Raw genomic sequence first — 22,633 nt, forward strand, 5'->3', positions numbered from 1 at the left:
CAGCTCGGACCATTTTCACATAAAAACACTTTTTTAACCTTAGTCCTCGACCTGAACAAAAATTTTCGCGCTCGCTTCGCTCGCGCTTTTTTGTTTGGCACGTGTGTGTGGTATTAATACGAGAAATTGCGCTCACTCTGCTCGGGCCATTTTGTACATGAAAACACTTTTCTTAACATTTGTAAAAATTTCGAGCTCGCTACGATCGCGCTTATTGTATTTATACTACTACTTTTAATATTAAAAGAAGCATACGCTACAATATAATATTTTTTGTGACTTGACCACGACTGTGTGACCCCCCCCTGGCGCCGAAGCTGGATCCGCCCTTGCACGCGTTCTCCATAACAACATACTAGGACTTTATAAGTGTACTAATATCTATTAATCAAGCCTATCAGGTACGTTCGATAAAAAGAAAGTCTGGACTGTCGCCGAAGCAAAAAGGACGTATCACAGAGTAAGGAAAGATGAGCAGAGTTGACATAATGAATGAAGGTAGCTCAGGCGCCTTCTAGTAGGTCAAATACATACGTATGGTGGACATGACCAAAATGATCAGTTACAATGAATTGACGAAGCGTTCGCGTTCTTTGAGACATGTGTCAACGATTTTTGGTATTACTAAAAATGATCGGGTCCAAAGAAGGCGTGTAAGAGCGAAGACAGTAACGTCCCTGTCAACCCGCATTTTGGCGCGCTACTTTCTAAGGAGATTTTCCGTTATGGCACCTCCGCTAGTCATTTTGTTCTCCATGAGGCGTATCTACATTCAAATTAAACAGCACATAAGTCCTTTTTATTCTGATGGTGATCTAAGGGCCCTCGACAAGTTTACGATTAATAGTTCAATGTAGATTGATGGGATATATTGTCGTTTGTAATTATGTTCGCGATTATTTTTCTGTGATGGACTTAAGGAATAATGTACTGGACTTGAAATGGCTTAGATGTTCGGGATTGATTTTCTGTTGTAGGTATCTAGACGTGAGGTGCAGTTTAAAGGCTATTCTTTGACTTTGATTTGACAACTAAGTAAGGTATTTTAATGCAATTTTAACCAAATTCAGAAAAGATGGCTATGCATTCTTAATTCGGTTGTTTGTTTATTTTTTCGGTATGGTATAGTGCATTTTTACTTATTATGTTTCTAGAAAAAGCTTAATCCTTACTAGGTTAGAGATAGTCCTGAACCCTACGTTTATTTGTTGGGTTTTGAGAAATATGTCATGGGCAGAGACTTGCTCTATTCTGTTAAAATGATTTGATTGCAAATAATACGAATTTCGTAGTTTATTTCTGTCCTAAATCACCGATTCATTCCTAACTCAACTTTTATTCGACCACCAAGAAAACTTTTTCTCTAGCCGGAAACAGTTACTATATAAAAATAAATCAAATTCAAAAACATGGACGCGCCACCATGACGCTTTATTAATATTTAATTCATTTATTTATTATTCTAGTCGCCATGTAAGCTTTGACAGCCGGCCTGAACATTCATATATTCTATAGTTACAAGTTTTTCAGCTACACACATGTTTGAAGAGAAAATATAGGCAGTGGTTACGATGCATTATGGTTTTTATTTTAGACGTGATTTCTTATTTTTAATTAGAGGTATATTATGTTGTAGGCGATACTGTAAATCGTTATTTCAGAATTTTTTTTTTAATTTATCAAAATTACAAAAAATAAGTATGTTCTTTAAAAAAATGTTCCGTTGCATGACTTGCATGTATCTGAAAAGAGTCTGTAAATTGTTCTTCAAATTGATGATAGAACAGGATTATTTTCGAATACTTATGGAAAACCAATGAAATTATATTATCTCTGCGGCATATAGCCCTCTTTGCAGTAGGTATCATAGACGATATACCTATTATCGAATTAATGATACATAATATTTTAGTTCTGAAGATTGAAAAGTAACAATACATTTTTTATCCAAGAAGAGCGTGAGGTTGATAGAATTTAGATTTCACGATGAGAAAATCTTGTACCTTTAAGGACTATTCCTTGACTCGTTGAAGCTGTCATTCTTCCATACTCACACTTAGAGGTTTCAGATAGACTGCCTTTCAATCTAAAGAACAAACATTTACATAAAATAAAAACATCTTTAACAATTCAATTCAATTATGAAAAATCTATATGACATATTTCTATCATCGTCACAGATGTTCACAGCTTCATAAAACGATCTTACCCTGTCTGCACCTGTTATCCCCATAGCGTAGCCTATCCCGCCCACTCGAACACTACACTTGACGATACAACAGGCCAATAAGGCCTCACCATTATAAGGCCTAGGCCATTTAGCCGCCATTTCAATTCCTTATTGAAGGGATAAAAGGAACCTACATGTAACGCTATAATGTTAATGGACCCTATGCTTGTTACAACTCGCCCGTGGTCTAACTCGTCCTTGTTACAACTCGCCCGTGTTACAACTGACCCGTTAATGAGTATGACTGTTCTTTATGTTGGGGGTTTTAGTCCTTTGTAAAGTTAAGGTATGGGTGACCATTTATGTACTATGTCTAAACGTAGCTTGATATGTTTTACCTCTTCGTGAACTGTACCTATTTTCAGTTTTCTTGTAAAAAAGTCTTGCCACAATTTGTCTTGTCTATAGTAATGATCAGGCAATATAAAAGTAAAAAGAAAAAAAAATAAGAAAGCATACTCTACATAATTGGCAATTCAGAATAAAGTACCAGGCGCTCAGAAACAGCAAGAGCTTTTAAGGTAAAAGCACCTACTTATTACTGTTAAAAATTACTAATCCCCCTGATTGTATTTAAGCTGAAATTATATTCCAATCGCGAACACTACGATTATACACGAAAAAATAAGAAAAAGAATAGAAAAGCCTTCTTTACACTCGAAAGAACATTAAATTCTTTGTCTATTTTTGTTCGACAACCCATAGTAACACGCCACAGGATCTTGACAGTAAAGATCTGACATTAACCTGTTCAAAACACGCTAAAATCCACCTTAACACTTAACAAATAGAGTTGAGAATAGCCATGACATATCTAAATGGAATGCATAGATCCCACAAAGTTATTTGACAAGTCTTATTGAACGAAATTGGCGCTTATGCGGTCGTGTTAAGGTGGGTGTCGTAAGCAAAGTTACGTTGGTTCGTTTTAGCGTCTTAGGGCAGTGTCCTCCGTGAACCATGTTGCTAGGACGTTGGTATAGGGCTGTCACGATTTCGAAATGAAAATCTTTTGTTTTGTTTAGTTTTTATTGGCGGACTTAAATTATTGTTTGCCGTCCACTACAGGACTCGCTTTTGATATTATTTGAAATATTGGCTTTTATGATGACTAAATAAGTTTTGAATTTTATTTGAAAAGGGATTTATTATAAGCGATCGGTTTCGCGTGTGTGTGCATTATTTATTGCATGTAGTGTTACTGCTATTATAGCTTTTGTAGATTTTTTTTAATAATAGTGTTTTTGATAACGCAGATATCAAAACTATTTTTTTTTTTTTTTCAAAAATCAGTATCTTATCTTTTTTTTTTTGTTTACACCGTTATTTTTTTGGTAATAATTTTATTTCAATTTGTTTTTATGTAAGTATGTAAATGTGATTGAATAATACGTGCAAACATAGTATATTTTCAGCCCCAGTAATTCTTATTAATTATTAAATAGACCGCAATTAACTAAATCAAATAATTGTCCACTCTTCTAAAATCTAATGCCAACCCTATTAGAATATGGCGAAAAATGACGCAGCCGCAAGTTTTGTTTATGTGTATAATGAGAAACTTAATTACGTGCTGGACGAGCTACACAACGAGTACAACGACGGACGGACGGACGGACAGACGGACAACGTGTCCGGGGTAATATAGGCACAGGTGGATAATAGATTGCTAACGCTTTGAAGAAAATTGTGAAGAGTTTGTGTTTTGAATTATTTTACAGAGGTGTTTGGGACACTTCATTTTGTTAGGACTTAGGTTTTTTTGTTACTTGGTAAATTCAACATTTTCAAGCTTGTAATTTTATGTTTTTGCCGGGTTTTCCCATGTAACTTCACATGGATATTTTTCAATTATTAATTCTTTACAAAGTTTTCCTAGCAATTAAAATCATTGGTTTTTTTTCTTCATGTAATAAAAAAGTCGCTCCGAAGACTTAGCATGAGGGCTTAATTTATCTATTTGGGTTTAAAAATGTATTATAGTAACTATTTAGTTTTACAGTGTGTAACAATATGTACTTAAGATTCATCAGATCTCCGCCTAGATGTTCACAAATACCTAACATTTTAAGCACTTACTGTTCGAACCGCGAAGTTTCTCAGTATGATAGTGATCAGCAAATAACGGGTACCTACTATATCTTCACTTGAAAGCTATGTGTTACGTAAATTAGGTGTTTTTGATACTAGTGTTACACTCGGGTTCGGCTGTGTAAATGCGTCTTTAGAACGTTAGTGACTTCGTGAACAATGTAAGTGTTTAATATTTTTGAAAAAAATATTTGATACATAGGTAGCTAGTTCTCCGATATTCAGAAGTCAGAGATATCGAAAATCATAGAAATCAGAAATCAGACCTCAGACATCAGAAATCAGATCAGAAACATTTATTTGTGCAGCATAGGTAGACGCAGTAGTAGCGCTATAATCAATTCATCTTGATACCTATATTATTTTTTTCAAACCTACAATAGCTGTCAGAATTTCAGGATAACTCAAAAGTGTTCCCGGTTAAACGCAAGACGCGATAATAGTTTTTATACGCACCGAAAAGCACATAGGTAATGATTAACGAATCCATGATGAATTTCTGAAAGTACCTAAATCAAGATTCATATAGATAGATATAAAATAACACATATAATTCTCAATTAACAATATCTAGAACAAACGGTTTCAATCTAAACATTTAGACACGTTTGAAAAATAGTTGTATCTTCAGGAAACTGATGTTCGCTAAGAGACCCCTTGCGGTGCAAGATTGATGATTCGTATACGCACTTAATAGGACAGTTTTAATTATTGCGGGAAATAAATTAAGTACCTTACTATACCTATAGAAGAGTTCATGTTTTATTTTGCTGTAAAACCCATTTATTTTAAAGTCTACGCTATTTAGACTGATCGATCGTAAATCGCAGATTGATTTAATGTCCACCTTGTCTTTTAGTCTTCATTCTACATCCTTTAAGTAATTACTTAATAGATTCCCTCACAAATTCAATTTAAAAACCAGTGAAAAAAAAAAAACAAAAAAAATACCAAGATACAGTAAAACTAAATTTAGTTTCGCTTCTCACCGCTAGATGGCGTTAAACAGTATCCCATTACTATCAACAGATGGCGCTTTACTAAGTTGACATAAAGACTAGAATTTAAACAACGAGGCAATTACCATGAAAATTTATAGTTATTCCCATGAGAACACTATAATAAGTTACTAGGAACGTTAGGGGAATTAACATTTGTGTTTCTCGCATGCAAAGTGTGGACGTACGGACAAATGGCTGCTTCTAATGGGTGCTGTACCTTAATAATGTAGGTAAGAGTGTGTGTTAACTTTATAGTAAAAGTGAGATATTATTGTTGAGAATTTTACAGCGTGATTTGTTATTTAGTGGACGTTTTGTTTGTGTTTGTATTAATAGATAGTTTTATATTTCTGCCCCAGTAATAACAGCGCGTTTTCGCACTAGTGGATTTTTGCCAAGCGATGTCAAATGGAAAATCCACTGATGTGAAAGCTCCGAAACTTTGTGACTTAAAGGTGCGTTTTGAATGTTAGCTGCGCACTTACTCGAAGCGGCAGCAGCACGTGCAGTTGCTCAGAGATATCGAACGAAGGTCAAAATCAGTAGTTTTCATTCATCTTCACCTAACCTCATAACTACGTCCTACTTAAAAACCTCAACAAACAAAATACCATAATTTACGCCTTTCCCATACTTATGGCACAATCAAACTAACTTTCGTTGGAAATCACGATTTTTCTCACCAAATAATATGTTTGCAATGATTGTTTTGAAATTTTATAATATTTCTCTGCTGCATCAAGGTTTCTCTATTTATCTTGACATCGTACTTAGGCCCCAGTTCAGCGACAACATACCCGTCAGTTATCTTAAAACAACAGTTTATTATGAATTATCACGTTAATTTTCAAAGTGAACAGTAGTTACATATAAGAAAAACTTATGTTTTTGCTCTCTGTGAACCTTATTACTCTTGTTTCTATTTTCTCCTTTTTAGCTACCATATTATATCGGATAAATCAAGAGTTTTAGACATTCAAATAAAAATAATTCCGTTACTAGATAAATGTGGAAGTTCATATGTATGAATGCTTGTTCCGGTTTCACGATAAAACTACTAGGTAGATGGATTTTGATGAAAATTGGCAGTAGCAATATAAGAATTATTACAGACTACTTTTTACCCATGCATGGGAAATTGTGGGCGAAAGCTAGTTAAGAATAAAAAATATTATAAAAAATACAAAAAACAGAAATAACTTGATTACTTTAAATAACACACAGGAGACTTCAATATTACTGTTTGAAAGATGGAACAAAATGTTTTGGATCACAATCATCACCTGTCTATTAGGATTCGTCAAGGAAATTTCAACATTAAGCGAACACAATAGAGAACAATTTCCATTGAAAAAAATACTTAATTCATTTGTATTCCATCACAGTTTTTATAGTCACGTTTTGATTACAACTCGACGACTCTGACTGGCATAGTTTATTTTGTATTTCCTACACATCGAAAGAACTAACTCTACAAACTTAAATCTGCATCCATCAAACTAAACTCCATTCCAATTTGAATTTTAATCCATTGCAATAAGAACTAGACACAAATCATAGCACCGCACAAGAACGTGCAAATTTGAATCCTGTTCGACATAATTAATATTGCGTTCTGCAAAATAAATTTCGAATGAATTAGGACTCAATGCCAAGGGAATACGGGTTGTTTATAAGTTTCTCCGGTGCATATTTAAATAGGTTTCGATTCAATGCTATTGTGTCGCTCAACTTTGAACCATAAAAGGAAGGTAGACACATACATAAAACCTGTGTCACTTGACCGTTATAATGGAAACTAAAATTTACTTGTTCCGTGCTATATGCAATAATGAACCCTATCCTTTAGAAAATTGAACTGATTTCAGGTTGAAAGTAACCTATTTTTAAACTATTAAACAAGTCTGCCTGGAATTTGATTGATTACCTAATTCACGTTACTTAGTATGATGATAGAAAATAATGGGCTCATTGTTGTTATCAATTAGTCAAGATAATGGATTCAAGCTACTATACGTCTTCACTACAAACCTATTTGCAACTTTCTCGAAATGTCAAACAACCTCTTTGATACCAAAAAAAATAAACAATCCGTAATGTGACAGTTGACACCTGTCACAATAACTAAAAGTTACTGTATTTTCTTAGCTTTTCCACAAAAATGGATAAGAATAGGGAAAAGAAAACCAAACAAGAACCAAGTATCTATTTCACACCTTTCAACTGGTTAAAAGACGCGAAAATTTACAACCACAAGTACGAGAGAGTCCCAAGCGCTTGGATGACAGACAACGTTGATTGTATCATCCTATATTTCTCCATGCGAAACGTCGACAGACCTGATGACATTATGTACCAATTCTACGAGTGGTATGAAAACGCCAGGTACATAAACCTTCCCATTGAAGTCATCAATGTACCCATGGATGAGACCAAGGAAAACATGTGTCATGGATACGACGAACAAGCCAACTGGTTCACTCTCATGTACAATGACCCACTTATCCTCACTCTTCAGTACATCTACGCAATATGCTCCGTACCTCACCTCGTAATCATCAGAACTGACTGCTCTGTCGTCTCCCAACACGGGATTTTAGACCTTGATAAGTACGGAATAAATGCTTTTATTACTTGGATGTCAACCTCAGCTGCTGCGTGCACTCCCAAGAGACTTAGCAAGGAATTAAAAATGTATGGACCTAAGTGGAAGTACTTGACCGCTGGCGTCGGAAAGACTGATAAACCTGATTACACAAGAAAGTTCAGTATAATGCAAAAGCCGGATGAGACGACGTCAATTGGAATGTCAATAAGAACTTCGGATCTTAGTGACAAGTTGCCTCTGAATCAATCTTAGTTCTTTTGTTTTCTGTGCTCCTAGTACTCTCAGAAAGTCTTTGGAGTCTTAGCTCCGAATGATGCGTTCATCTCTTCATGAATTATTCTTTTTTTCTTAATTTATATACCATCGTATATATTTAATTCGTTATTAAAATAATCTTTCCAAAAAAATATTTTTCCTTTCATTGACGTCTTTCACACTCTGCATTCTCCGGTCCAAATGTGTGAAAAGTACTTATAGATAGATTCAGATAGTTACATAGATGTACCTTATTAGGTACACCAATTTTACATTTTTGATCTTTACCTAGTTAAAGTAGATGACATAATGGGGGCGGTCTTATCGAGAGCGATCTCTTCCAGACTACCTTAGGATGGATTGAAACGAAAAGGAAAAGATTGTAGAGGCAGAATTTTCAAAAACACTTGTGGATACTTGCAAATAGGCAAGACAATACACTTCTTCAACAAACATACACAACCCATCATGTATGCACGTATGCATTTACCACTGCACTTAATGAAGGCATGCTCGTGATGTCTCAGGGCCTAAAGCATCCATGATATGCAACACAAGGCACCTGTTGCTAATTACATTGCTATTCTCAAAGCATACAACGTCATGATTGGAATAGCTTATGAGTACGCTACCGGAGATCAATATTAATTGCGTTATTGTCACCTTTGTCGCTTCATGCTTTCCTGGTAGGTTATGAGCTGTGTTTTTTCTTTTTACCGTTTATACTATACGGCTAGCCTTTTCCCTTATACATGCTGATTGCAATTTCATTAAGTAATTACTTTTGTTATGAAATTGCTTCATGTCTCTATTCTTCAAATTATAGGTATTTATCCAATATCAGACTTAGGTATTAATATCCATGAATTGTATGAAGACTGAAGATAGCTTTCAACGGTAATCGTAATACTCTTGAAACAGATGACCTAAAGTCAGCTCATTTTTATTTGCAAAATAAGGCTTAGTGAAAACTGAAACTATTCATAAATAAAGTTCTTCTGTCCTACAGAAGGTATGTCATTTTCTGGCTTCGAAATTAAAATAAGGTTGCCTTTCTAAAAAAATGTTGGTCAAGATGTGCCTTAACCAATTTGTGTGTTTCCATCCTTGTCAAGGGGAGTGCTAACCGTCTCTCCTTTCAATAGACACGACATATAAGTTAGCAATTTTAACACATACACAAATGTCTTTAGAAATATTGCTTGTGCGATGTAGCATTTATAATAATAGTGAAGAAACTATAATTCACACAAGGAACAAACATTCAAAATACTGAATATTATCTTTTACAAAAAAATATTAGGTTATATTTAGTTAAAGTTACTTTATAGAACAATTTATATTAGGGCATGAACACATTTTAGATCATATTAAGAAAGACAACGCCATCTATCGACAGATTCGAGAAACAATTCAATTACAAAATCAATTGAGCTTCTTTTATTGTAAGTAGCTTTGAAAACAAGTTAGTTATCTCAGTCAAAACAAGTGACAGCTAAGCGTAAAAAGCGACCGAGATTAGCATAAATATTGTAACACTTTTTGTTAGATTATGATACAAAACTTGTTTTAGATTCCAGTTCTATGTCGGCCTAAGATATTCTATATTGACAAGTCATTACTTCATAGTGAAGTCATTAATATTATTTATTGTTGGTACGTCGAATTAAGTTTAGAGTTATTAGATAACTTTTTGTTTGTCTATGGGTATATTGATGAACCTTTGAGAATTGAATGTTTTGTTATGTACCAAGAAAAAATTAAATTAATTCATAATAAATAGGTAGTAAATTTAATAAAATGAAAAAAGTGTTGTAGGTATAGTAAGTGCCTATATTAAATTGAGTTCTGGAATACCAAAATAGTAGAACCAAGGATGGTGTTTAAAAAAAACATCGAATTGAGAACCTCCTTTTTGGAAAGTCAGTTGAAAAATGGAAATAAATAAAAAAAAAACATAAATTATATCAATAAAAATATCTTGCCTTCCAAATTAAAAAAGCTACAGACACAACCATAAAGACAACACCAAACTTTTTTACAACACAATAGGCACTGACACCTAACATTCAGGCAACGATTAAGTAATAAACCTGTATTTAAAATCTAGATAGACTTAAAATTGCACCATTGTTTGGATGAAGCCTGCTTTTAATTTTGGCTTTATAATCTAAGTTGCAATACAGGTCTTGAGACATCGTTTATCACAATGGATAAAACAGGTACCTAGGTACGTAATACATTGGTCTGGCTATTGAGTTAGACAAGAAAAAGTAATTAGTTAAGTATCTACGTGTTACTCAACTTGGTTAAGTATGTTAATGAGATGATTGCGATCATATATGTTATATGTATTTAATATATGGTCATTGTTAGACAATAAGCCTGTTATCAGGATTAAATAAGAATATCGTCTGTTCTTCATCTTGAAAACAATGCGAATTTTACGCAGTAAATTTTGATGGTCACGCCATCTGTTGTCGAGTAGCAGTAAATACAATTTATAGATAATACATTTTTATTTAGTCCAACATTAAAAAGATATTATTATTCTTCGTAAATTCATAATAAGGACTTCAGAATTTTGTATAGGTAGGTACTAATAGAAAATATATACTTAAGTATCCTATTGCAATAATCCAGAACATAGCATGTTCTGTACCATAAGTTTTGCCATGTAATATTCACTTATAATACCACAAGAGCTTCAAAATTATCGGGTATTTCCCGATAGGTTCGTTGCAAACAAATGAAGGAGTCAAGTTTTTCAGGTTAAAAAATCATTCCTGGAAAACTTGACGACTTTATTTGTTTGCAGGGAACCTTGAGGGAAATGCCAGAGAATTTTGAAGCTCGTGTGGTATTCGGGGGATTATTTTTCCGTCCCAAATGTCGGCCACAACCTGTCAGTTTGACATAGCAACGACCAGAGAAAATATTCAAAAAAAATTATCAGTATAATACCATGTAGGTTGTACCACGTGACGTCGAATGGTGCAATTCTATTGGTCGATATTTGGGTCGGAAAAATAATCTATGCTATTTTTGAAAAGCTGTTTACGATTGATTACAAAATTCAGCACCCATTCAAGTTTCTGCAGTTCCTACAATACAATACTTGCAATTTATAGGAAACATCATGTTATGTAACTAACGTTTCAATGAAAAATTATCCCATCATTCCTTAATAAGTAATTAAAATTTCATAAAATACCATTTACAGTGATTTATTGCTAAATAAAAAATCGAAACCTGTATTACATACTGGGCGCTAAATAAAATTAATTTAAATTAAAAAATAACTAATAATCATGTTTCTAAACTCTTAAACCAGACTTACAAGCAAACGAAAATTTAAAAACGCCACCAAGCGCGCTAGTGTCATGTTCCGCCATATTGGAATGTGCAAAAGCATAAACAATAACGCTTGCCGTGACAGAGAATACATTAAAATAAATGGACACGAATAAAATACGCAGACAATACGCTGGTTGCTTTACAAGGAACGATATTGCCAGACTCAATAATACTGGAATGTTCGCTGTCGTTATTTTTTTAGTTTATGGCTTGCTTCGAAATGGGTGCGAGTTGAATAGGTTTGCACTTTCGTTAGCACGTAATATTTATAGATTTCGAAGTGAAATAATTTAATTACTTCATCAAAGTGTGTGCGGTACTTTCACAGTTATTTCAAACCCTGACCAATCCATCGCCAATTAGGTACATTTTCAGCCTGAAAACCCTCAAAAACTTAATTTATTGATAAGTGTCCATATTATTGTAATCATCCATACTATACAATTATGTTGTATTTTCCCTTCTTCCTTTTTCTCGTAATTTTCAACCTTGACTTACCAGGCGTTCATACATTTCCAGGAGCTCTTCGTGCCTATCAACACTAAAGGGGAACTGTACGAGGTATGCCCGGAGGAGCTGTCGCCGGCGGAGTGGGAGCCCGCGGGGGAGGGGCGAGGGGGCGTGGCTCCCGACGTGGCTGCGCGGGCGCACCGCCTGCCGCACTTGCTCAGCATATGGCGGCTGCCGACCAGGGTGCGCCTGCTGGCAGGGACCGTGCCGATCGAAATGGCACATGATGTTGGAGGTAAGACTGAACATAATTAAAATATACCACATCCAGTCTATAGTATTGTTAAAGACAGTGAACTATATGGGTTTCTTTTAACATTTCAGATGACCTTCTACTGCGGGCGGCAGTAACAGAACCAGTTCTCGTGATGTGCACCCTCCCCGAGTACGGGTCGATGCCCTCGAGCCCGAGCAAGCAGGTGGACCCTCGCTATCACGCCAAGGAGACGCTACAGCTGCTCCCTCTCAACAGCGCCATCAAAGTGAGGCGCACACAGCTCGGCTTCGAGAACGAGAAGCGTATGTTCCTCTCCGCACGCCTACAAAAAGCTCTAACCTTCTGTCAACTCAATGTTGACAACTGGATCAGGCAGATTTCTTACGCCAACTCAACCGTGGTCGGCAAAGCGAAAACCGCTGAAGACCTTATAAAGGAAGACCACGAACCTGTCAAGTTTGAAAAGGAAAGAAAGTTCACCTTACAAGGTCTTAAGATTGACACATCTAGGTTATTTGGTAAAAGCGAAAAGGTATTGAAAGATATTCCGGACGAGACCGAGGGCTCTATTATATTTTTAAGTAAAAACGAACTCGAGCACATGAACTACGACGTTTATAGCGACGACGAGGGTAAAGAAGATAAACCGGAGGAGAAGATCGAACAGGAACAGTTTTCGAGCGATAAAATGCAAGTATTTCGAGAAGATTCAGGCCATAAAAAGAACAAATGGTTTAAAAATTTGAAGCTCTTAAAAAGCACAGAGAAGCTTACAGAAGAAAAAATAACAGCCATTGAGAATAGTGAGAAATCACGAGATGTCAAAGACCCCTTCGATCCTCTTGGCGAAAAGCATAGCTCCATAGAACGGTATCAAGATATGGCCAAACTAATTGAAGACAGGTTTGGTTGCACCAGAAAGAATGACGGTACAGCTGAAAAGAGTCATTCCTATAAGAGTCTGACTACATCTTCATCAGACATGGGAACGAGTCAGTGCAGCTCTAACCACAAAAAGCCAATACTTACGAAGTCAGTGTCCGTACAAACAGGAATGCCTGACAATTCATATACGGAAGATGACAGTAGTATCAACATGAAGCATGGTCGCAAGAATCTTAGCGTTGACCAAATAAACTACTGCGGTTCTATGGAAAGCGATGCCAGTTCGGGAAGAAAACTTAAGAGCTTGGACGAAAATATGCTCAAAAAATCATCAGCTACTAAATCATCTACTAATCTTGAAAGGAGGCAGAGGATACAGCCAGACCTGATACCAGAAAAAGCCATGGTGAAGTCCGAATCTTACAACCAAATACAAAGTTGCGAAGAAATAAATATGTTTGGAGTCGGATCTCTGTATAATGACAGTGATTTCGAAATCAACTACAAACAACACTCTTTCATAACTGAAAAGCTATGTTCAGAATTTCACGTTAAAACTAAGAGAGTGCTAAGCAAATCCACATCGAATCTTCTTCATCCTAAAAAGTCTACTGATAAGAAAGAAGGCAGCAACAGTAATAGCATGCCTACTAAAACAGAACGGTCTGCAGATAATGAGAAAATAGTTAACTTTAGAAAGAAAATTGATAAACCAAGAGCCCCAACACCTAAGTCTGAAATAGAAGAAGATTTCACAACTGTGGACATTTCCGAAGAGGAGCCCCAAACTCAAGTGAAAATCCGCAGATCTATATCATCTATACAGAAGAGGAAGCTGCCAGTCATTGAGGATCTACCATACGGGCAAGTAGCAGATGCCGTTCACGTTGAAGAAGAAAAAGTTGAATCAGACGCCAGCTCTGACAATATCTACGCAGAGATTTGTACCCCCAACGGTCACAAAACTAGCGATGAAGAAAATTACGATAACAACATCGATATTCTCGCTACAGACCCAGTTATCTGCAATGTGAAAAAAGAAGTGATTATAAGAAACGATGAGCGAGCGAGGCAGATGATAGAAAATCAAGAAAATCCATTCAGACATATAGAAGTAGTTGTTATTGAAAAGACAACGGACTTCGATTTGGATAATTCCAGTGTTACGTCAAGTGATATTGATGATATGGGAAGCAAGAATGATGTCTCTATCGTAGACTCCTGGGAACGCGACAAAGATAAAACGGAGAACAAAATGCACGCAATCAGGTTAGAAATAACGAGCAACATTGACGATTATCCAAATGAAAACGACAATAATATAGAAAAAACTGAAATCTGTTTAAGTAAAGATAATTCTTTAAGTTTTAGTAACAGCATACATTTGAATGGTACATATCCCAACGAAGCCATCTATGATACTTTAAAATAGTTTTAAGTTTAGCGTAGTTACACTGGCGGCCACAAATAGTGTCTTGTAGTCATATTTTTGATGTACCAATAAAAATATAATCTGCAGTTCCCGCTTAGAAAGTCACGTAGATGTGATGTTTTTTTTAGTTTACCTTTTTCAGTGTATAAATGCTTTATATTATCCGTACTTAAGTCATTATAATATATCAATATTAAGTATGTGATTATTACAACCAGTGAAGATGTGGCATATGATAGATATAATATTTTTGGCCTCATATCACCATTAATATAGTCAAGTAAAATGTATTCTGATTAATTCTTGTACGTTGAAAACCTGATCGGATGCCATTTGCAAATTTTACCAGAAATGTGCCAGAAATTTTAAAACTAAGTTGGGCTGTCAATTAGTAGTTATTTTCCGCAAAAATCGTGGCTGTTTTGCTGAATCAGGTCTTGTGCAATAATTTCAAAATCATTTGAAGTGGTTATCAAAAAGCTAAAACTAAAAAAATATTTTCAAAATGATCGAAAAACGCAATTTTTTGTACCACGAGTAAAAATTATTGGGGTGATAAAAATGTAAAAAAATCTATTTATAATTTATCTTTTAAAAAGTGTATACTTATTATTGACACAAAGTGTACCACTTAATGTAAAAATGCACTATTTAGTTACGTGATTTCTTATTTTTTGGCACCTACTAATTTGTCACTATATTTTATGGTAAAAGGCAATAATTTGTAACATTTTGAGCGATATGAGTTTTTGATTGCCTTTATAAATTAGTATCACACTAATGTGATCGTCCTTTTCACAGGCATCATTGAATTGTGCAATTGCAATATTATTGATAGTACCCCTACTCGCCGCCAACAACGTCGTGGCGCTAGTGTGCTATCGAAAACTCGTATCGTGAAAATTGAAAATCACATAAAATAGACTGTACTACTTACTTACTACACAAAAAATCATCACAATCGGTGCTATAGGGTGCTCAATGTAGTCAGATAGATTTCACCACTACCAGAGAGTAGGTAATGATCTAAACTACAGACAACAGTGTTGATTCGGCTTCAGCTGTTTTAACAAATTTACTCATAACTCCACATTACTCAGGATTTTTAAACTTTATACGTACCTAATTATGTTAATTTGCTTCTATTTGAAGTAAACGCAAAGTGCATGAATATTGTATCCCACATTAAACTTTAGTTTCGCTATTCGCCGCTGGCAGCGTGTGGCGCTAGTGGTAGTGGTGTTATCGATCTAAATAAGATTTAGTAGGTACCACGACATGACATACCTAGGTAATTGTAAAAAGCGTTTGTATTATATAGTTTTAACATTGTATTATACTATCGAAATGTGCTCTCGACGAAAATGTAAAATTGAAAAATGTTTTGCGAAATTATACAAATTATTGAAATAAATCTGTTGTTTTTTTTCACGAACTTTATTGACGTCAATATCGCACTTGAAAAAATGTTTGCTGATAAGCTGCCTACGGGGCTAACCCACGTGGAACTAGTTAATGCTTAATTTGTACCCACGTGGTAACGTCTAACGATATGCGATTACGTAGGTTAACTTGAGATAATATATTACGTAGATGAACCGAAGCTGATTGCCTTGTTCAAGTGTAGTGACATGCGTCAAAGCTGAATATTTCAGAGCTGGTTTTATACGTGTAATTGAAGTTAAAAATTATTTGCCATTTTGTTAGTAGAGCGGTAAGTATCTCAAAATACAAAATTAAATAGCAGATAAGTAGATATTATAAATATTGTCGTGGTAATATGTTTGTTCTCACTTATGAACCCTAATTATTTCAGTATGCATCCTAATGTGAGTGTGTATTTTCCGGTATTTTCAAAACAATAACAACGCAGCTTTCACAATCTCTTTTGAACGTCTACTATCCCAAATACATGGCAGCAAAATGTTCCCCATTTCGCCGCAGCGCCACGTTGCAAGGTAACAAGGCCATCTAGGAATAGAAATGGAAATCTATACTAATACTAGCTTTCGGCCGCGGTTTCACCCGCGTCCCGCGTCCCGTAGCCGGATGGTGACAAAAACCTACCTACCTCTCCTCTAATTTTCAGCTTCAACGGTTCAGCCATAAGCAAGCTATGGAAATTTATAGGTAGCAATTATAAACAATTTCAATTAAACAACAGTTAATATGACAAATATACTGTTTTTAATCAAATAAATTACATTTAAAATTAAAAATAGTACCGACAAATAATTTCGTTAGCGTGGCGCGGATATAAAATAATTTCATTCATATTTTTACAATAAAAATTCAACTAAAATCGAATACAAAAAAATTAAAAACCGCGATTCATTTGCGCTAAACCGCGTGTTGTGCGTCTACACTTATTGGTCTCAAATAAAACTTAAAGGAATGAATTTCAACAACATTTATCTAAATGCTCTCGATTTTTATCTTCACCTTAACATTAATTCATTTTTTACAATATACAAGAATATAGTACGTACAATTATGTTTTTTTTTTCTTGAGATTATATTGTTTTTAAAACCTGCGCTTATGAATAACTAAAGATAAAGTAATGCAACTTTGAAAGCTACATAGATAGTTGCGCAGTCATTGTACACAGTGGGAGCAGAACTCCTAATGTGGACAATATTTATAAAATTTATTGTAATTTACTACTGGATTTCGTGGCTTGAAAAGTTTCATATAAACATGATCTTGCAAGAAGGACGAAAATACACACATTTTGATTATTTTCTACTACATAGTATTTTCAACTATACTAAATAATATAACCAAATTAGCATGTTTTAACTAGGCTGTTACTTAGCAAAGTTATTGAAGATATTTTAATTCCATCCGTTCAAAAAAGTACTAGGCTAGCAGAAGTGAGTAGGAAACAGTTCAAGCCACAATGGTAAGGTATTCAGTCAAGGGTGGGAATCACAAGAGAGGGGACCTAGGCAAGTCTTATGGATTGGATTATTTGGAACACTGCTGAACCGCAAACTACGAAGATGAAGAGAGCCAGCAACCAGGGCGCGACGGGGTATTGGTCGTCCTTTTCCTGTAATTAAGTGAACAATATAAATATTTTTAGAATTAAGGTGATGGAAGCCCTGATTATCTATCTATATCTTCCGAGGCAGACGGGTAAAAATGCTATTGCTATTTTGTACCATAAATTGTTGACAACCACTGCAGTTTTCTAATTAACTATAACTAAGCAGTTTCTTAGAAAAATGTTACAGACTTCATTATTTGCCTAGCTTTTTTCCAACTATGTTGGTGTCGGCTTCCAGTCTAACTGGATGCAGCTGAGTACCAGTGTTTTACATAGAGCAACTACCTATTTGACTTTAACATCATGAAATGATTTCAATTAAGCCTTATAAGTGCATATTTATATATTTTTTTAATAATCTAATTAACACAATTTTATCAGCGGCCACAGTGAAACAGTTTCAATATAACCATGAAAAAGAATTACTTAGCTAAGATTAAAATATTCAACATGAACCCAGTGTAACTAATCAATTCTATGCATTTTTTTGTAGTATAGCATTGTAGGCATGTTTGCACATGCTATATGCGCAATTTATGTTTATTATATAAACTATATTAATCTTTTAAATGGTTTACTATATTAGTATTTTATACAGTAAAGAGAAAACATGTTTGTGTTTGCAACCTAATCTAAAACTGATGCGATTTGAAAAATTCTTTCACAGTTGGGCAGGTACAGTATGCTGTAGTAAAATAAGCAACTTTTTTGTTTTATTTTGTCCGGGTATGGGAAGAAATATTTCAAAGACGCGGGGTACTTCGCGGGAAAAAGCTAGTTTATAATAAAACTATGGTTTGCTCACTGATACTCAGCTGCATACGGTTAGACTGGAAGCAGACCCCAACACAATTGGGAAAAGGCTAGCCAGACGGTTGGTTCCAGAAAAATAACATTTGCCCAAGTAAAAGTGTTTCTAAACGAATTCATTTTCAACTTTCACTAAAAGTTGAACGGTGTTGGTCACTTTTCCTTTCTATTAATTACTCAAGCATGAAGCATCGTTAGATAATCACTTTTAATGTTAAAAGGTTAACTATATAATATTAGTCATTAGTTAAATTGTAAATTCTGTAATATGCAGCTTAACTAGCCCTTGGTCAGCAAATAAACACACAACACACACACGCAGATAATATTGAAAGAGTAAGAAAGCCACACTTGAAAATCAATCAGAGAAGATAGTGATCTCCTTGAAGTTATGATATCCTGGTAGCTGAATGGCAAGATATGATTGAGAAGTATTGGGAAAACCGTTTTAATTATAATGAATTCATTCAAAACATTAATTAGACAAATAATGGATATTTTGATGATTTTTTCAAAATATAATATTTTGGCATTCAAATGTGTGATATTTAAGTATGATGATATATCACTATGATAATTTATTCTGAAATTACATAACTCATTCGTTACAATACAATCTTATTTAAAGGTCAAAATCTACATATTATGTTTTCATTAAGCAGCCAATTTTATTTGAACAAAAAACTTGAAACTGTGTAATCTTTAAACAGTTAACTGCTCCTCGGATAAGTAAAAACCAAATTACATAATCGTTCCACAAAATTAGCAAAAAGTTTTTTACAAAAAATTTAAACCAACTTCAATAATATAACTAAGCCACTCTCAAAACCGCATCAAAATCGGTGTAGGCAAACGTGAGGTCATTGCTGACGCAAAGATACACATAAACTGAGAACCTTCTTTTTTGAAGTTGGATAGATATCAAATTTGTCTAATATTTTGAATGAATTACAAAAAAGTTTGTTAGTATAAAGTTAAGAACTTACGTGCTAAGGAAAAAAAGAAAAAAAACTCAAATTGGTAATACGTACTACCTTGGTAGACTTTGGCACATTGCCTCTCATGGTAATGTTTTTGCTGGCAATTTCGTTGGCGATACGCATCCTCTGTTTCGGTGCCATTTTCAATGATTAGCAGGTATATTTGTCCTGGAAATGTGTTAAGAAAGATTGTTAATACAGTGTCTAGATTTATCGGCCATGGCGGTTATTCTCTGTAAGGAGATCAGCCAGCTGTGAAGGACATTTTAAAGTGCACAAGCTTTGTGCAGACATAGATAAACTCTCAGATGTCACTCCCTCACTGTCTAAATGTCTGTCTAATGGGATGGCTGAAAATCTAATTTTTGTTGACAGTGAAGTAGTTAACTATGCAATTTAGGTAGTATTAGGTTTACATGTTTTCCAGTAAAAGTACTATTTAACATTGTAATGCAGATTTATTTTCTAGTCTAGCAAATACTGACAAATAGAGTATAAATTGCAGAACAGAATGATTAAAAGTATGAATATAATTTAAGAACTTTTCTTATTTTAGCTTTGTATTGATCTTTGGTCTTAACAGAGCTTTGGATACAGAACTGATGCATAAAACACATTTAAAATAGCCATGTTTTTCATTTGCCCTTAAAAATCTAAAAACATAATGCTTGAAATTGTACATTATAATGTTAATAAAAGTAATTGGTTTGTTTACACAAATAAATATGATAACTAAAGCTCATTTTCTACTCTTTATCAAACTTTAACAGTATTGTAGTATGCACAAATCCTGGGAATACTATTTAAGTATTGATCTATGAACACAAATCTTAATTTATTTGAAAAAGTGATGATGAGTCATTATGTACTGCAAACATATGGATTGTTAAGTTTCTTTTACATAAGTCTCTGTTCAGAAATACACAAATTTAAAAATAAGGAAAACTAAAACACATTCTACCTTTTACTAGAAAACTGTTGACAGTGCAAGTAGTTCACCCGTAATATGTGTCAACAGACCTAACTGTTATTTCACTATTAAAGTGGCACACTTTGTAAGTCTAACTGTAGTTCTACAAATCAAAATACGTCAGTACGAAAACCCGCGCGACACGTTACTGGAATAACTAGAATTATTTGCGTACCACGTTGAATACGTGTCCATTGAAATATACTCATTATCTACCAATAACAATGTCTAATCACCAGCTTAATGATAATGCTCAATTAAAACTGCAAAACGAAGGCCAGCACGGTAATCAGCATTAATCTATAAAGTTTCACCTTTTATTTACGTCTTAAGAATCTCAATTTTCCTCGAAACAGACGGTTTTATGACGAAAAACACAAATTACTGTTGGCACAGCTGGACGGAAAGTTAAGTGCTCACGTACCGTTTTGGAGACAAAATACTGCCAACAAATGCGTAGTTTATAAAGTAATGAGCTTTGGACGCGGTTTTAACTCGAATTACACACTAAATCAAGCGTTGTTATCGAGAAAAATGTTATTACATACACGTAATGAAATTGAAGTGTAAACAGGCCGACTCTACTTACGAGTTAAATGGGAGTTTTTATATGAAAAATGACACACAAATCACCCGCAACAGTCACACAACTATATTAGATGAGAATAAGAACAAAAATATAATTCTACTCACAATTATTTCCTAAAATTAAGGGCCGCTAAAGCCAAACGCGCAAGTTCGCTTGACACGTATGTAAAAAGTGAAATGACAGAAGTGTCAAACGCGTCATTTGAAAGCAAGTTTGTATTGCGCATGTACCAGACACGCGTCAATTAATGTTACACTCACAAAAAAACATTGAAAAAAACAACAATTTTATGTAAAGGACTAAAATAATTTTATCTATTGATTAATAGAGTAGTTTTTTAATATGTAAAAATATGACTAAAAGCTAGTTTTACAAATAAAACGTGTTAACTTTACGGAAATGTTTTATTTAAGTAGGTTGTATGAAGAGGTCTTTTAAGTATGTAAGCGACACCTAGCGGTGAGTAGCAGTACTATGTACAGTCTTTCAGTGCAGGTACTTTGAAGTACTAGATGGCGCTGTTAGTTTTATTTCTTTTACCAGCAGATGTCGCTTTCATTTTAGTACTTATCGTAGCCGCTAGAGGGCGAGAAGAATTTTTGTGTCGTAGCAAAGTCGTAGCATGTAGCAAATTGGAAAGAATGCAAGTAATTTCATTTTCTTGATTCTGTGCAATTATTTTGTTTTGGGTATACACATTTGTGCGTAAGCTTATATTAATAATGTTTTAGACTTACCTAGCATATTTTACATCGAATTATTGAGCGATAGCAAGTTCCTAATAAAACGTAGGTACTTTATTAGATAACAGTTTTTTTTTATTAATATAATTCAAATCCATGCCGAATAGATAATAGGGGTTAGGTGATCTTCACACTGCCCCGCATCACGCTGCATCTTGCGTGTCGACGCACCTACGCGCGTTCTTGCGGGAGTGCAGATCTGCATCATCGTGCGGGTTTTTCACGCACTCACGCGCGTAGGTGCGTTTTTTAAATTCACGCACAGCGGCTCTCATCGAGTTCCATTTTCAAATATACACGTCACGCCCATTCAAAATCACGCGCGTCACTGCGGGATCAGTGTGCCATACCTTGCATCTCGCCCCGTACCTACGCGCGGGGGTGCGTGTTTCTCCGCATGTATGTGCGTGATCCGCATGAACGCGCGTGGATGCATTTTCAGTGTGTTGGACTATGCGTGTTTTCCATACAAACGGAGATATTTCCATACAACGGAAAAAAACGCATCCACGCACTACGCTGCATCATGCGGGGCAGTGTGATAATCGCCTTAAAGTATGAAATTGCCGATTTGTACTGAAAACCTAAATTGTATTTTTTTTTAATTTTTAACAAACTTATTTAATCAAAATAGTTGCCATTATTATCTATACATTGCGGTCATCTAATAAGAAGGTCATTTATGCCTTTACGATAGAACTCTGAGGATCTAGACTGCACAAACAGTGTGAAAGAATTTTGTTCTGCCTCCTGGGAAGAAACTTCTTGTGACGTAGATAATTGTCCAAATCACAAAAAAAAATGGTCGTCCGTTAGAGCAAGGTCTGGCGAATATGGAGGAAGACGAATAGTTTCCAACTGCAGTTCCTGAAGAGTTAAAACGGTTTATTTTGCTGTATGAGGCC

The 22,633-nt window shown here is 34.8% G+C and overlaps 3 protein-coding genes and 1 non-coding gene across 13 annotated transcripts in view; 2 read left to right on the top strand and 2 right to left on the bottom strand.

Moving 5' to 3' along the window:
- Nucleotides 1-15,348, top strand: part of LOC110379930 (uncharacterized) — a 123,017-nt gene extending 107,669 nt beyond the window's left edge. For both annotated transcript variants that reach the window (XM_049845499.2, XM_021339757.3), the window contains exons 5-6: nucleotides 12,062-12,287; nucleotides 12,377-15,348. In XM_049845499.2, coding sequence (XP_049701456.1) covers nucleotides 12,062-12,287; nucleotides 12,377-14,586 — 2,436 coding nt within the window. In that variant the 3' untranslated portion in view covers nucleotides 14,587-15,348. The remainder of the gene's footprint in view (nucleotides 1-12,061; nucleotides 12,288-12,376) is intronic.
- On the top strand, nucleotides 7,429-8,313 carry LOC110379931 (uncharacterized). The gene has a single exon (XM_021339758.3). The coding sequence runs from the start codon at nucleotides 7,484-7,486 to the stop codon at nucleotides 8,180-8,182; it is 699 nt and encodes a 232-aa protein (XP_021195433.2). The 5' UTR covers nucleotides 7,429-7,483; the 3' UTR covers nucleotides 8,183-8,313.
- On the bottom strand, nucleotides 9,243-9,334 carry LOC126055684 (U6atac minor spliceosomal RNA). The gene has a single exon (XR_007511609.2). It is a non-coding gene; the product is annotated as a U6atac minor spliceosomal RNA (small nuclear RNA).
- A 1,402-nt stretch (nucleotides 15,349-16,750) lies between the features above and the next one.
- LOC110379932 (stress-associated endoplasmic reticulum protein 2) lies at nucleotides 16,751-21,247 on the bottom strand. Of its 9 annotated transcripts, none has more exons than XR_002429777.3 (3): nucleotides 21,090-21,126; nucleotides 19,478-19,594; nucleotides 16,751-17,639 (listed from the first exon to the last, which is right to left on the bottom strand). XR_002429777.3 is itself a non-coding variant. In XM_021339759.3 (3 exons), the coding sequence occupies exons 2-3, from the start codon at nucleotides 19,565-19,567 to the stop codon at nucleotides 17,532-17,534; spliced, it is 195 nt and encodes a 64-aa protein (XP_021195434.1). In that variant the 5' UTR covers nucleotides 19,568-19,594; nucleotides 21,090-21,247; the 3' UTR covers nucleotides 16,751-17,531. The 9 variants fall into 9 exon arrangements, 3 of the variants coding, with proteins under 3 accessions (XP_021195434.1, XP_021195435.1, XP_021195438.1); XR_002429779.3 differs by lacking the exon at nucleotides 21,090-21,126 and adding an exon at nucleotides 20,986-21,009; XR_010277743.1 differs by lacking the exon at nucleotides 21,090-21,126 and adding an exon at nucleotides 20,711-20,865 and having other exon boundaries at nucleotides 19,481-19,594.
- Nucleotides 21,248-22,633: the final 1,386 nt, after the last annotated feature.

This window comes from Helicoverpa armigera, chromosome 25 (genome assembly GCF_030705265.1).
Source record: "Helicoverpa armigera isolate CAAS_96S chromosome 25, ASM3070526v1, whole genome shotgun sequence".
In the NCBI taxonomy this organism is placed as follows: Eukaryota; Metazoa; Arthropoda; class Insecta; order Lepidoptera; family Noctuidae; genus Helicoverpa; species Helicoverpa armigera.

Excerpts from the sequence above, each read along its gene's own strand:
- LOC110379931 (XM_021339758.3), top strand. The coding sequence starts at position 7,484 with ATGGATAAGAATAGGGAAAAGAAAACCAAACAAGAACCAAGTATCTAT.
- LOC110379932 (XM_021339759.3), bottom strand. The coding sequence starts at position 19,567 with ATGGCACCGAAACAGAGGATGCGTATCGCCAACGAAATTGCCAGCAAA. Across the intron at positions 17,640-19,480 it reads ATGTGCCAAAGTCTACCAAG|GAAAAGGACGACCAATACCC; the intron begins GTAGTACGTATT and ends ACTTAATTACAG.